Here is a 14259-nt window from a genome sequence, read left to right as displayed (position 1 = left end):
CCGAGTGTGTGTGTGTGTGAGTGAGGCGGTGTTGGGGGACAAATCCTGCAAAATGTGCGTGTGTGTGTGTGTTTGGGACGGACGGACGAAATGGTGATGTCAGCGAATTCTGTGGACGCGGCGAGGAAGGATCCTGGAGGAGTCCGAGCGTGTGCTACTTGATACGGGCTATTATCGTGACACATTGTCTGTGTCTGAACTGATCTGCGTGTCGGCGGGCATCTGACTGGAGATGCCGCCTTGGGTTTCAGCTTGCGGGGACGTGCCCAGTGTGCCCCGGCATTTCGCGTTTATTAAACCGACTTGGTCCACAGCGCTGAAGTGATGTTCCGCTGCCTGTAGTTTCCGAGCGGGATAGGCTGGGCTGGGGGGTGCTCCTCTCGCTGTGCGCTGAAGGGAGACACTGGGGGGGGGAGAGGGGGGTGTGGACGCGTTAATGGGGGGGGGTTTGCTGTGTCTGAGAGCCCCGGAAACACCGTAGCCCCCTCTTTCCCGTGGGTCTAATCCCGCACTCGTGAGAAGTGCGAGTGGCATTCCCCGCTCCAGGTCACGGGCACGGTTTTAATCAGAGGCGGCGAGGTGCCGGAGCCAGGAATCTCGCATCGTCTGCATGACAAAAGAACTGAGATGCCCGTGTCAACTCTGCCTTTTTGTCTTCGTCATGCGGGCTCCTTTGAATCTTAATGAGGGGCTCGGGTCTACTTCCGCGTCCGTCCGTCTGTCTGTCACTCAGGCGGTGGGCTGGCCAGCGAGTCGGCTAGTCCTCTCCGGGTGTCTCGGCGCAGTCCGGCCGCCCGTGGCTTCGCCTCTTCGCCTGCCAGCTGATTGTGTTTTGCGATGCAGGGGCCTCCGGACGCCAACCAGCCGCCCTCGCAGCCGGAGAAAATCGGCTGGATCCGCAAGTTCTGCGGCCGGGGGATCTTCCGGGAGATCTGGAGGAACCGTTACGTGGTGCTGAAAGGCGACCAGCTCTACATCTCCGAGAAAGAGGTAAAAAGTGTCTGTTTTACCTGTCATGACCCGTTTCGACCCGTCCAAGAGGCAATTAAAAAACAACAACAACAACAACACGTTTTGTAAACTGTTGTTGACCCGCGTGTTCGGAGACAGTCGGCTCTTTTCATATTCCAGTCATCAGGCTGTGTATTATTTGGCCCGCGGCAATACGGTTTTAAATTACTCCTTCAGATATAGATGCTTTGCTAGTTTAAAATGAGTTTCAGTGACTCAGAGGTCAGGCTGTGAAGAACGATCATCCGTTTTCTCTGAGTGAACCATGGTGGTTTGCGTTGAGTCTAACTGTTGTATAATTCTGGAAAGCCCTGTGTGGCAAACTCGAGCCAAAGGGCATCACAGCGCATACAGGACGGGTTAGAAATGAGTGCAGTGCGTTTGGACGCTATCTCTGTCGTAGAACCCATGTCCGGAATGGTAAAAGCTGCTATAGCTAAATTGCAATTTCCTACTCTTCCTGCGCCTTTACTACAGAAGACGTCTGGGAAAAAAACGGTGATGTTCAGAGCTCGTTCCTGGTGGGATTTTCACCCCCTAATCGGACGTTTAAGACCAAGAAGTCCCAAGTTTTCTAAGTTTTTGAGCTGCGTCCTTGTCATTGCACTTCTGCAGGTGCTAAGCAGCCCCTGTGTTAGAGTCTACAGACAGTCGCGACAGCTCGGCTGTGATGCTAACTAGCAGCCTGGCACCCCAGCAGTCCCCGTTCTGACCAGTTCCTGACCCAGCGCTTGGCACAACACCATCTGCCCGGGCCCCGGGAGAGAACGGACACTTCGGCACTTTGGGGGCCCCGTGGAGTTCAGGAAAGACGGGTGCAGACCGAGTCCGAGGAAAGGGAGTCATTGATCCGCGTTACGTGTGGGAGACCCGTGTGACAGCGGTGATGGTTTAGTGATTCCACGGCAGAACGGGCACCTGGGTGATCCAGGAACGCAGAAAAGGTGGAGGCGGGCTTTTGGGAGAATTGCACCTTGCAGATTCAGCTCTGGGAGTGCCAGCAGTTATTTTTATTTTCAGCTGTGCTGGCGATCAGAGCTCGAGTCAGTAAATTGTCAGCAATACTGAGGGCTTATGATGTCCATCAGCCAAACCCAAGCGTGCCCCCACTCGCCCAGCACGGGCCAACCATGCACTAACCCTGGGTGGGTTTTCATGTTCCCCTGTGTGCCGGAGCTGCAGGAGGAGAGGGCTGGGCGTCATCTCCGTAGCTAGCCCTGGATTCCTCTGGGGGAAACGGACTCTGCTGCCCCCCCACCCCCCCGAGCTAACTCCAGCCTGCCTGTGCAAAGAACCAGCTCCTCGTTTCTTGAATTCGTTGAATTTTAATTTGCTGTAACTGCTCCTCAGCACTGTCAGCAGGCCAGCCAAGGCTCACGATTAGGGCTGGCGCGGAGTTCACGTGTCAGGCCACTCTGCCCTTCAGTTTCAGTGAACACCGTTGCTCAGTTTAGCACCACAGTCTTTCAAAGGCTGCATTTTGGCTTCCTTTTGTAGGCATGAGTCATGCTCACAAGCAGTAGGATGGTCTTTTTGCAGTGCTGCCCTGCTTGTCTGTTGCCCTTTCTTTCGCGTTATGTGTACTTTTGGGCAAAACATCAGACATCCATCCATTTTCTAAACACTTTATCCGATTCAGGATCACAGGGTAGTTAGAGCCTATCCCAGCATGCAATGGGCGGAAGGCAGGCTACACCCCGGACGGGACGCCAGTCTATCTCAGGGCAGACACGGACACAAACACACAGACACGCTCACGCGAGGGCCAGTCCTCCCCGAAGCCGATTCATCTACCAGGATGTTTTAGGACTGTAGGTGAAAACCGCGGCACCTGGAGAACATGCAAACTCCATACAGACAGTACTCCAGACATTGAGCCCAGGGCCAGCAATGCTAACCACTGCGCCACTGTGCCACTCAGCAAAACCATCAAACAAGAATTAAGCGGCCCCCTAAACTAAAGAGGCCCTGCACACAGGTGAAGACACTCGATTTGATTCTGAGGAGTTCCTGGCCTCTTCAGTGTCTGGGGCCGCAGTGAGAGAACAGGACGCGCTGCTGAGGCCGGTCGTCTGAGGCCTGTGTCTCCTGGCGGCGTGTCGGCCACGCTGGGGCAGTTCCACTGCTCGAGGAAGTCAAGTTCGCGATTTAGTGGTGAGGAAACGTCTCTGTAGAGGCTAGCTCTAAACACCCCCCTTTCAGACCGCTACCAGACACAGCTGCTTTTTTGGGTGGGGTCTGTGCCTCAGCGAGGTGGAGCTCTTCAGAGCAAAACCCGGCCCTTCTTCCTGTCTCTCCGTCGTGTTTTCGAGCTGATAAAGCCTGTTGCTCATAAGGGGCTCGTGTGGAGCCTGTCCAGACTGAACAATTGAAACGGGCTCAATGACCCGATATTCCACCTTTCCTTCAACTGTTCACTGCCTGTGGTTTTTATCAAACCCCGATCAATACAAACGAGCTTCTTTTTGGGGGAGAAATCGGAGTGAATGTGAACCTGCCCACTTTTCGTTTGTGGTAGATCTGCTGGATGCCTGAGAATTGCAGGCCAGTGCGACTTCCTGGTAATTAGTTTTCCATTACTGATTTATTTTTGTAATGATCTTGGAGTCATGTTAATTAGTCTGGAAGCAAATATGCAGTATGGATGGAGATATGAAAGCTCTGTTGCAGTGGAAATGGCTCTGTTCCCACCAACATGTTTCTTGTGCTCCTGTTTGCACATTTTCTAGGTTGGCTTGCACGTGCAGGCTACAGAACCAGTTTTAAAACTTCTGTCCGAAACAAGCCCATCTGCTACTTCAAGCATAATAAATGGCATCTGATCTAGGGCCATTCATTTCTTATTCTGCTTTCGGTGGGGTAGGAAAGATATTCCAGCAAATGAGCTTGTGTCTCTTACGGTGCAGAGAGATCAAGGTCAGATCTGGAACTTGAGAGGAGACAAAGACCTGCAAACACCGTGAGGCCTCTGGGTCACTCCTGTGTCTTAGTTGGCTCTAGCACTTCAGTATTATGGTTGCATTGATGAGGCTTCCTCACAGCTCTAGTGTCATCCTGGTTTGTCTGGGATTTAGGCGTCTGTCTGTGGGGTGTCTGCATGTTCTCCTCGCCTTGTATGCGGCCTTATTCTTCTGGGGGCTCTGGTTTCTTAGAGACATGCTGGGCCAGAGTGGTTATCCTGAACCGCCTGGTAGCACTGCTGCCTCACAGCTCCGGAGACCTGACTTTGGTTTGGCCTCAGACGTCTGTCCGTGCGGAGTCTGCACGTTCTCACGTGGTGTGTTTCGGTTTCTCCTGTGGGCCCTGCTTTCCTTCCACTTCCCAAGCGCATCCTGGTCGGGACTGAGTGGTTATTGTGAAAAGTAACATGCAGCAGAAAACAGCAGGTCAACTTGGAGCTTCCTGAGGCTCGCTGTTGTCCTTCAGGAGAGTGTGGCAGAGAAGCACACAGCACAAAACCCCATTTCTTTTATTATTTAAAGTGCTTCCAAGATGGATTGACTCTGGCGACAGTCTGCGCTGTCTGACTTTGCTTGCTGGGAAATAATTTGGCGCCGAGAGCTAATTGGCGTGCCATCTGTATGCGGCCCATTCGAGTCACAGGGATCGAACTCGGCAGAATATTGAGTCTGTCATTATTTTACGTGCCAAGCCCAAGGACAAGAGAGGATGGTTTGTCTGTTTGTGTGGTTTCTCGCGTTTACTGAAAATACAGCATGGCACAGGAAAAACTCTCCTGTTACTCTGTTGTAAGACATTATAGAAAGGACAAGGGATTTTATATTCTATCGCCTGGAGGTCTCTAGAGCAGATTGCTATACTGATGAGCAGCAGAGCATTGTGCGACACCGATGTCCTTCCCCGGCGCACTTCCTCTCAGCCGGCTTTAGAAGGGTGTGTCCAGAAAGTCTCTGGAAGGTACATAAGGAGTGGTAGGGATAAAATATTTACTATCGAGGTCTACAAACCAGTCCATTTTTGGAGAGCAGTGGCATAGCTGTGTATTTACGGATATATCCCTTAGCACCTGTTGGCGGTTAGTCATTAAAGTTCTCTACAACAGAAAAATGTTACTTCTTCATAGGAGCACATAGGTGAGGTTACAAGGGCACTGGGAAATGAGGAAGAAGAACGCGGGTGAGCTCCTCTGTCCCAGATTTAAACCACGTTCCAGAGCAGACGGCTCTCAGCTGCTGGGGAAAATGGCAGACAAGCCGGTGATCCTCGACTGTCTTTCATTTCCGCCAGCCGAGCCTTCAGAAACCCACAGAGAAGTTCTGACGCAGTGCCCCGACTCTCTCAGGCACATGGAGGGCGTGCAGCAGGGCCTTACGTCAAAGAAGGTCAGGTGGTCTCCTGCACGCTCAGACGCATGATAGGGGACAATCCAGGCTTAACCTGTGATTAGCCTGCGCTTACCTTGCGGTGCTGAGCTCCAAGGTGTCCTCGGGGCGAGATTTACTGGTGGCGGCGGCCTGTCCGAGTTCTTAGCTGAGATGTTTCCTGAAACGTTGCAACTCTTCTGGGCCTCTCTGTGATGCTCTTTCAAGGTAAAACTAGGAGACCGTGGTCTTAAACTCGAGGCGGCATCCCCATAATCGGTTTTGCCGGAAATCCCCAACCTGTTTGTAAAAAACACCATCCAGAGGGCAGGAAAGCCAGAGGCAAGACTGGGGCTCTTCAGTCGTCATAAATACACTCCTTAGAGGAAGCACAGCTGTTTGAGAGAGTTTTAATTGTAGAAATAAGATATTATAGAAAATGATGATTGTCGTCCCGTGCTGGGGTCTTGGGTTCAATTCCAGACCCGGGGCACTGTCTGTGTGGAGTTTGCATGTTCTCACTGTGCTTGTGTGAGTTTTCTCCAGGTGCTTCCATTTGCTCCCACTGTCCTGGTGGGTTAATTGGCTTCTGGAAGAATTGTCCCTGGTGTGAGTGTGTGTGTGTGTCTGTGTCCGTTTGCGTGGACTGGTGTCCTGTCCAGATTGTACCCTGCCTTGCGCCCGTTGCTTGCTGGGATAGGCTCCAGCTCCCCGGCAACCCTGAACTGAAAGAAGCAGTTCGAAAATGAATGACTGATGGTTTTCTTTTTGCATTAGGATAAACAAATATAACCTTAGAGCTGGAAAGAGGAGACACTTCTTTGCATAAAGAATCAGGTATCAGAGGCTAAACTGCCCAGCAGTGTCAGTGTTGCTCTGGAAGAAATAGCCTTAATGGTGACCTGTAGCACAGACAGGTTATAGGAACTAAGTGATGCAGGTATTGAAAAACCATGCTGTTGACCCTCAGCCCAGAGGATCAGAAAAATGTGGACCATCAGGACATTGCCGTAAGAGGGAGTGCGATTACGTCTGGGAATGGGAGGCATGTCTTTACACAGAGAGTGGCAAGGGTGTGAAACAATTTGGCTTTGACGTTGTTCAAGTCAGTTCCCCGCAGGTCCTTCAAGTACTGGCTAGAAACAACACAATGAGTAAGAAGGTACAAGGAAGTCCACCTGCCTTTTATGGGAAAGCGTGCACCAAACGATCTGGTCTGATCGGGTTTGAACCATGTGGTTTTGCTGGGACCAGTGGTGAGGAAATATCTGGGGGAGTAGGGACAGTTCCCTATTTTGTTTATCTTTTTGCTTTTCTTTTTGCCAAATAAGGACGGGCCCGCACTGCATGCAGTGATATTAAAAGAATCTTTGCCTCTGTTCCTCTTTCAGCGCATGAGCGCGTTTATGGCTATCGGAAATAACAGTGTGGTTGAGAGAAATTGTCAGACCAGTCATTTTTTTGCATGACTTATTTCCTTTGTTCAACAAGCTTTAACCTTAAAAAGGCAGAAGCCCTATTTTTTATAGGTATCGAAATGATGTTTTAAGAGACGAGAGGCTTTTGATCAGTGTTTTAACTTAGCAGGTTTTGCAAGTATTTTTCAGTTTGGTTTGAGACTCATTTAAGACCTACAGTATAAACACACCTGATCTGACTTCTTGTCGAACTAATTAACTCAATTAAGTATTGAGATCAGATGTGCCTTAAAAACCAAAGTATCCTGCTGCCCTCGAGGGCTTGACTTTCTCATCTCTGATCTAACACATTGCAAGCGCGTCTCACCTGTTGGACATGTACGTTGTAATGCCAGGACTCAACACCCCCACACAAATTGTGTGCTTGCAGGTCTTCAGTGCGGAGCTTTGCAGGGCCTTTCAGTCATACGTGAATATGGCACAGCAGCGCTACCAAGTGGCTCTTGTCTGTGCTTGTCTCTGTGTCCAGTCAGAGACGTTTTGGCACAGTCCCTCTATGTCAGCTATGGATATTGGACCTGATCAGTGCACTGCTACTGATCTCTGCTCTTCCTTCTTGCGCTCGAGTGGTTTGTGGGTGACGCCTGCGTCCATGAGTGTTTACAAAGCGCGTGCCTGTTATTGGAGAGCACAGCTACAGGCACAGCAAATTCAGAGGTCTGGGTGTGCATCTGATCAGACTTCACCGAGTGAGTTTTCAATCTGAGCTGCTTCTGCTGTGCTGCTTCAGTTAACCCAACTACACAGCACAGAGAAGCCATGCAACCTGCCATTTTTTCAACCGCTTGGTTCAGATCAGATTGACACGCAAAGGGCACATGGCAGGGTACACTCTGGACAGGACGCCAGTCCATCGCAGGGCAGACAGACAGAGACTCACACACTCACACCAGGGCCAAGTTTCCCAGAAGCCAATGACTTGCCAGCTTGCCTTTGGACTGTGTGAGCAAACCGGAGCAGCTGGACGAAACCTATGGGAACATGGGGGAGAACATGCAAACTCCACCCAGACAGCACCTCCACCCAGGCAGCGATGCTGATCACTGCACTGCGGTGCCACCCACAGCAGACAAGCACATGTAAAAATATACCAGCCCAGTCAAGGGGCCCTTTCCTGTCATCAGCCTACGTCGAGAAAGCAACACTGAAAAAACGAACCCCGTTATAAGCTCGTTTGCAAAGGCAGATGATGAGAGGCTGCGCGCGTGTGTGCAGGTTAAAAAAAGCCAGGTGACTCATCTCCATCAGAAGCTCAGCTACGATGGCTCGTATTAATTTCCTCAGAGCGCGGGGCTTTTATGTTCATAGCGCAAAGCCACTCCTATTGGTGTCGGGAGCTCCATGTGAACAGAGCTGTACGCCTAGACTCCTGTTGTAGTTGGTAACCATTTTTTTACCCTGAATCAGTCCTACAGACTGCTCGCCATCATTACCTCTGTGCTGCACCTGAGATTTCCAGCAGTGGAAATATGGTTTTGGCCAGTCAAGTATTTAAACTTCTTCTTTACCGGAGGGCTGGGATAGTCACCCGATCTGTTCCCTCACTAAACCCTTAAGTAGAGCATGCTGGCTTCTGAGGCCAGTTCTCTGATAACCTCATGCGCGTTTGTCTTGTTAATGCATTTCTCAGCCTATCAGGAGTGTCTCCATAGTGCCTAGTGTGTTTTAACCCCATATCTGACTCTACGCATCCAGCTGCCCTGTTGCACCAGGATAATTCATATTAATAACTCTACAGTGCTGCAGCGTTATTAATAATTGGATCCTGATTTACCCTTTTGATTAGGGACAGTGATTCCCAACCCTGGTGCTGCAGGAAATGGTTTCTGCTGGGTTTCATTTCAGCTGAGCTCTACATCTCCAGCGCTGATTAATGACTTCACCAATCTGCTTGCTTGTTTAGACATTTAACTCCCTACTTCAAGAGTACTGTTTCTGCCAACTTCGCCAAACAGACCTTTACACAGGCTGCGCTCAGCTTGCTTCCTGTTGTTTCCGACTCGACAGCCCTTACTAGCTGATCAGCTGATGGTGAACGGACAGGTGGGAGTGGCCTGTAAAAGACACGCCCCCGATGGGAGGGTCCCAGTATCAGAGGGCCAATAGGTGACATATCAGGCAGCACACTCAAAAGAGGGCAGCTCTGAAACTTGGAAATGGGTACAGGTTTGTTACACATTACAAATAATAATAATAATTGCTCACACTTATAAAACGCTTTTCTGGACACTCCACTCAAAGCGCTTTACAGGTCATGGGGATCCCCTCCACCACCACCAATGTGCAGCCCCACCTGGATGATGCGACAGCAGCCATAGTGCGCCAGTACACTCCCCACACACCAGCTCTCAGTGGGGAGGAGAGCAGAGTGATGAAGCCAATTCATAGATGGGGATTATTAGGAGGCCATGATTAGTAAGGGCCAATGTGAAACTTAGCCAGGACGCCGGGGTTACACCCCTACTCTTTTCGAGAAACGCCCTGGGATTTTAATGACCACAGAGAGTCAGGACCTCGGTTTTACATCTCATCCGAAGGACGGCACCTGTTTACAGTATAGTGTCCCCCTCACTATACTGGGGCATTGGGACCCACGTGGACCGCAGGGTGAGCGCCCCCTGCTGGCCCATTAACACCTCTTCCAGCAGCAGCCTCAGCTTTTTCCCAGAAGTCTCCCATCCAGGTACTGACCAGTCTCACACCTGCTGAGCTTCAGTGGGTTACCAGTTGTGAGTTGCAGGGTGATATGGCTGTTGGCCATTTGACCTTTTAAGAGCTAAAAACAAATTTACAAATCTGCCCCAATTTTAAAAGTGAAATCAGTCACCCTGTCAACAAGAACTTGGCTGGGATGAAAACCAGCAGACACAGTGCTCCTACAGGACTGGGACCAGAGCCACTGATCCAGAACTCTAACTGGGATGAACACTAGTGTGCTGTTTCTCCAAGAACTACTTGATACTGTGCTTTAATTTCAAATCTCCTGACCTGTGGGAGGTCCCATATGAGCATAACAAAGCATGTGACCACGATTCAAATTAAATTAGGCAGGGAATCCATAAATGTGAAGGTCTGAAGAAAAACAAGCTCCAAGCAGGTTCAGGTTTAGGAGAAGCTTTTCTTTCGTGCATGATGTGCCCCTTTTCAAAACCTAGTAACTTGTGAGATTTCTGACAAAAAAACAGCTATAATTTAGTTACAAATTAAAAACAAAACATGTTCCACTTGAGCATCACCTTCCTCTTTGGAGTCCCAGAGTTCTCAGAGAGAGAGAGAGAGAGAGAGAGGAGTGCCCGTGGTGACCTTTGACCCTAATTCTTCTCAAGACGGTTTTGAACGTATTTAATGGTGCTCTAAAAACTCCATGGCTAAAAATCACTCCTCAATTTGCGTGCGAGTCCGAGACGATGCAGTGCCGTTCCTCGTGTGAGCCGAAGCCGGAACGATTATTGTGCGAGTCAGGTGAGCGGATGTTTAAAAAGAGGCAAAGCGGAGGGGGGAAAGGTGAAAGGTCAGGGGGCTGGGAGGAAGTCTGGGGCTGGGTTTGTGCACAAACACCAGTCTTGCTGATGGGGAATCCTAGATGTCTTAGTCTTGTTTAAGGGGTGGATAGTGGCCAGGAACAGAGCTTACAAAGGGTCCAGGTCTGTCTGCTCGCTTTCTGGGAGAAGCGGGCTCTGGAGTTTGTGGAAGACTGGGCGGATTGCGAATGTCCGCCCTGCGGAAATGCCGCTGAATTTGAAAACTCTGGAAAAGGAAATGCCTCTTGGGCGACTTGCGCCTGCGCAGGAGTAGTCATTTCACCGTGACCTCCAATTCTGGTTTTTGGAGATATTCTCCCCATCCGCAGTGCTGGGGTTGGCAGGGGATTCCTGAAATAATCTGCCATCCCCTTGAGGAATATGAAGTCAATGAGCTTTAATTGGCGACACGTTTTCCAGCACAGGTGAATCCCAGTAGGATTGCTGCCTTGATGTAGGACACGACTCTCTTGCACTTGGGAGCTGTATTTTGGGGTTCGTAGGCCCTGGGCACTTTCACTCCGAAACGTGCAAAACTGGCCAACTGACGTGACGCCCTGTAAACTATTCCAGTGCTAAACCCCCTGATTGACGGAGCGAGTCGAGCCACCATCACTTCCATACTGCTAGTGTCTAGAGCAGCGTCTGATTATTGATCTGGAGCACCTCGAGCCGATCGCCAACGTGTTGTTTCAGTCAGTAGTGTTTCCCTCCTTCGGAGGCCCTAGGCACTGTGCCTGCAGTGCCTCATGGGAAATCCGGCACTGGCTGTAACACAGGATAGAGACCCACAGCTCTTCTTCCGAAGCAATGATTAGTAAGGCACACCAGCTACATTTGCAGCTCATTGATAACCCCTTTGAACATGCATTCTCAAAGCTCTGAAGACCCTCCACCCCCTGGGCCAGCTCAACACGGGCTGGGGGGGCAGTTTCTTTCCTCCTTGAGTGTGCTACAGGGCCACAGAGCAGTTAAAAACACAGCCGAGATCATCCAGGGGGTAACAGGTGGAGCCCACCACCACTCTCAAAGAGGTGTCTGAGCATCACAAGCAATATCTATCTTTGAACCCCAGGAAGGGCCTGACATTGACGATTAGGCAGAGTGCTAATGACTGTACCACAAGTGAGCACTAGATCCTAGATCCTGGGCGTCCTTCAGGAGTACACATGCTTACAGATGAACATGAAGATGCCCTATCCAAAGTTACTCTCTGTTGCCTCACAGCCTGAATTTAAGAATTAAGAAATTAAGCATAATGCGCTGTATGCTTCTATGTGTGGGTGTCCGGGTAGGTGCATTGAATTATGGGATGGCCTGATCAATTAGCTGCTAGCAACCTAATAAAAGCTGGATGGGCTCGTCTGTGACCTCTGCTGCACGACTGCTTTGCATTTTTTTCGGAGAGCCGAGCGTGGCTGATGTCATATATATTTTTGTATACAGCCATGTCCTTACCGTATATGACTTTGGAAAGGGTGGGGAGAATTTGTGTAGGCGCTGTAACTCCGTTGTGAGGTCAGAGCATTGCATGCGGCCTTTGATTTTGACAAGGATACCTCCGCAAGTTCCCTGCTTGTTTTCCCCCAGCGTCTCATGTCTCGTGATTTGCATAGGGTGCAGAGAATCAAGGGTCTGGATTGGTTGGAGCTCGCCAGGCTAAAACAAAGGCTATCAGTCCCTGTAACCGAATCTGCACGGCTCTGCACAGAAGCCAGCCTGCTTTTTTGTATTTGAAAATGCAGGGAAAACACTCTTGAAAATGATTAATGAAGTCTCCACTGTGGATGAAACACAGCAAGCCAGTCTGGAGGGCGTCGAGAGGGAGGGTTCAGACATTCTCTTGCTATTACCATTAGGTCTGTTCCAGCTGATGTCAAATAGCCAGTGTCGTATAGATACTAGCAACTAGCAAATGTGTTCTGCATTTTTATGAAAGGATGATTGCAAGGTGCCACAGAGAGGCAGTGGTTTTTGGGGGAGAGATGATTTATTTCTTATCAGGAAAAGAAATGGATCTGTCAGATGTTCCATCCAGACCCATGAAATGCTTTGTAAAACGTAATCAACAGAGGTCACCAAGTTTCGGATGGTCAGATTGCTCCATCTTCACCGAGACAGGACAGGACGTGACTGTACAATTTGCCTGAAATGGAAAGAAATGATTGTGTACGTTAAGCAATTCCCCTTTGCCCAGACGAATATGATCTGTCATCGAATATGAATTGTAATCGCTTAACAACTTAACTGTGCTATGTTTAACAGAGAAAACTGATCAGCTGTTCAGTGTTCCTGCCCTTGATCTGACTGTGTCAACAGCTGATCAGTGTTAGTGATCTATTCAGAAGAGTCACTGCTAATTACATCTTATACCTAAATTAAACAGCCACTGTATGAGCCACTGTATGTATCTACGCCGCAAAAACAAAAGAATATTCACAATAAAAACATTTTTTGCTATTGGGTAATTGTCCAGTTCAACGAATGTCTGATCCCAACTGTAAAAGTTAATGTAATTCAGCTTGAGGCCAAAATTAAAATTCCCCCCTGTCTCTGAGTGTCCTGGTCACTGTAACACGTGTTTGTAAGCAGACAGATGCCCTTTAGTCTACTGAGATCAGATTGAATCAGTACTTGTTCAGGGGTCACAAGGGGAAGCTACGTAGACGTGCATTTCAAGCTCAGAACGGGGAGGGGGGGGTGCTCATCTTTACACAAAGGGTGGTGGGGGCATGGAACAAGCTACCCAGATGGTAGGCTGGCTTCTTTGAACAAACTGCTGGATGAGATTTTTGGATCAAGCAACTGCGAAACAGGCTAGGTGGTCTTGAGTGAGTTCCCCTGGGTTGTAAACGTTTATGTGGTGCTGAAGCAGTTAGTACTCTTACTCCCAATTTCAAGAAAACCCTGCCGAACGGCCTATTCTGAACCCAGGGAAACCTCAAAACCTCTGCTTTCTTTAAAGAAGCAGGGGCACGACAGACCTGGCTCTCAGTTTATCTCGTTCCAGTTCCTGCTTCTCGACCTCGAGGTACATTGGGGGTTTCAGATTGCTGCTGCCCCACAGCTGCCTCCCGGTCAGAGAGGTTTGGCCCCCGGAGAGGGGGCGCTCAGAGCAGGCGGGGGTGGGCACGAGGGCGTGCGTGGGGGGGGCGTGCCTGGTGGCGCCGCGCGGGCAGCTGGCTCTCTGCCGCCGCAGGGGAGTTCCTGATCCGGGGGGGAGGTTGGCGTGTGGTACCCCCAGCCGCCACAGGTCTGCGAGCAGCACAAGGCCCGCGTGGAAAACTGCGCCAAACCGCAGCCGGCTATTTAAAGACGCGTGCCGAACGAGAGCAGGGCCCCACGCTGCCGCATTGGACATTGCAAAAGTGTGAGACTCTCACCCCCCGCCCTGATTTTTACTTTGTATTTTTGGGAGCGCTGAGACGTGCAGAGCCAATCAGGCCAGATGGCTTTGTTTTGCCTCTTAAAAAGGTGACTCTTGTCCCTGTTTCTGTCTGTTCCTGGGTATGTTGGTACGTTCCTGTTTTTTGGTCGGATGAGATCTTCGTGGCTTTTACCCGTCCGCAGTTCTCTCCCAGCACGGCCAGAAGCGACGCTCAGTTCCTGTTTTATTTTCACCACTTTTAACCTCCACAGCACTGCCTCTCAGTAGAGAGCGTGTTGTCCAGCAGACACGGGCTGCCGTGTGGATTCCGAAAGTCTCCTGGATTCTTTGCCGGCTTGTTTCGCTCGACGAGATCAGGCGCTGCAGGGGACCCTGTGCAGATGAAAAGCCGGTCTGTTTCGCTAACCGGACGACCTGCCGTAACTTCAGGGTCCGTGAGGTGTGGCAGATCTGTTAAGAGAGCGTCAAGTAAATTGGAGATCTGAGCAGAAACCCGCAGTGTGTTGCAGAAGACAAGGAAACGAGTCGCATAACAGCTA

At 50.2% G+C, this 14259-nt stretch overlaps 1 protein-coding gene across 1 annotated transcript in view; it reads left to right on the top strand.

Moving 5' to 3' along the window:
* plekho1b (pleckstrin homology domain containing, family O member 1b) overlaps nt 1-14259 on the top strand; it is a 33187-nt gene that overhangs the window by 663 nt on the left and 18265 nt on the right. Inside the window, exon 2 of the mRNA XM_069184669.1 lies at nt 844-990. Within this exon, the coding sequence (XP_069040770.1) occupies nt 844-990 (147 nt within the window). The remainder of the gene's footprint in view (nt 1-843; nt 991-14259) is intronic.

Source organism: Lepisosteus oculatus, chromosome 27 (genome assembly GCF_040954835.1).
Source record: "Lepisosteus oculatus isolate fLepOcu1 chromosome 27, fLepOcu1.hap2, whole genome shotgun sequence".
Classification (NCBI taxonomy): Eukaryota; Metazoa; Chordata; class Actinopteri; order Semionotiformes; family Lepisosteidae; genus Lepisosteus; species Lepisosteus oculatus.
This window is presented reverse-complemented; position numbering and strand designations above follow the sequence as displayed.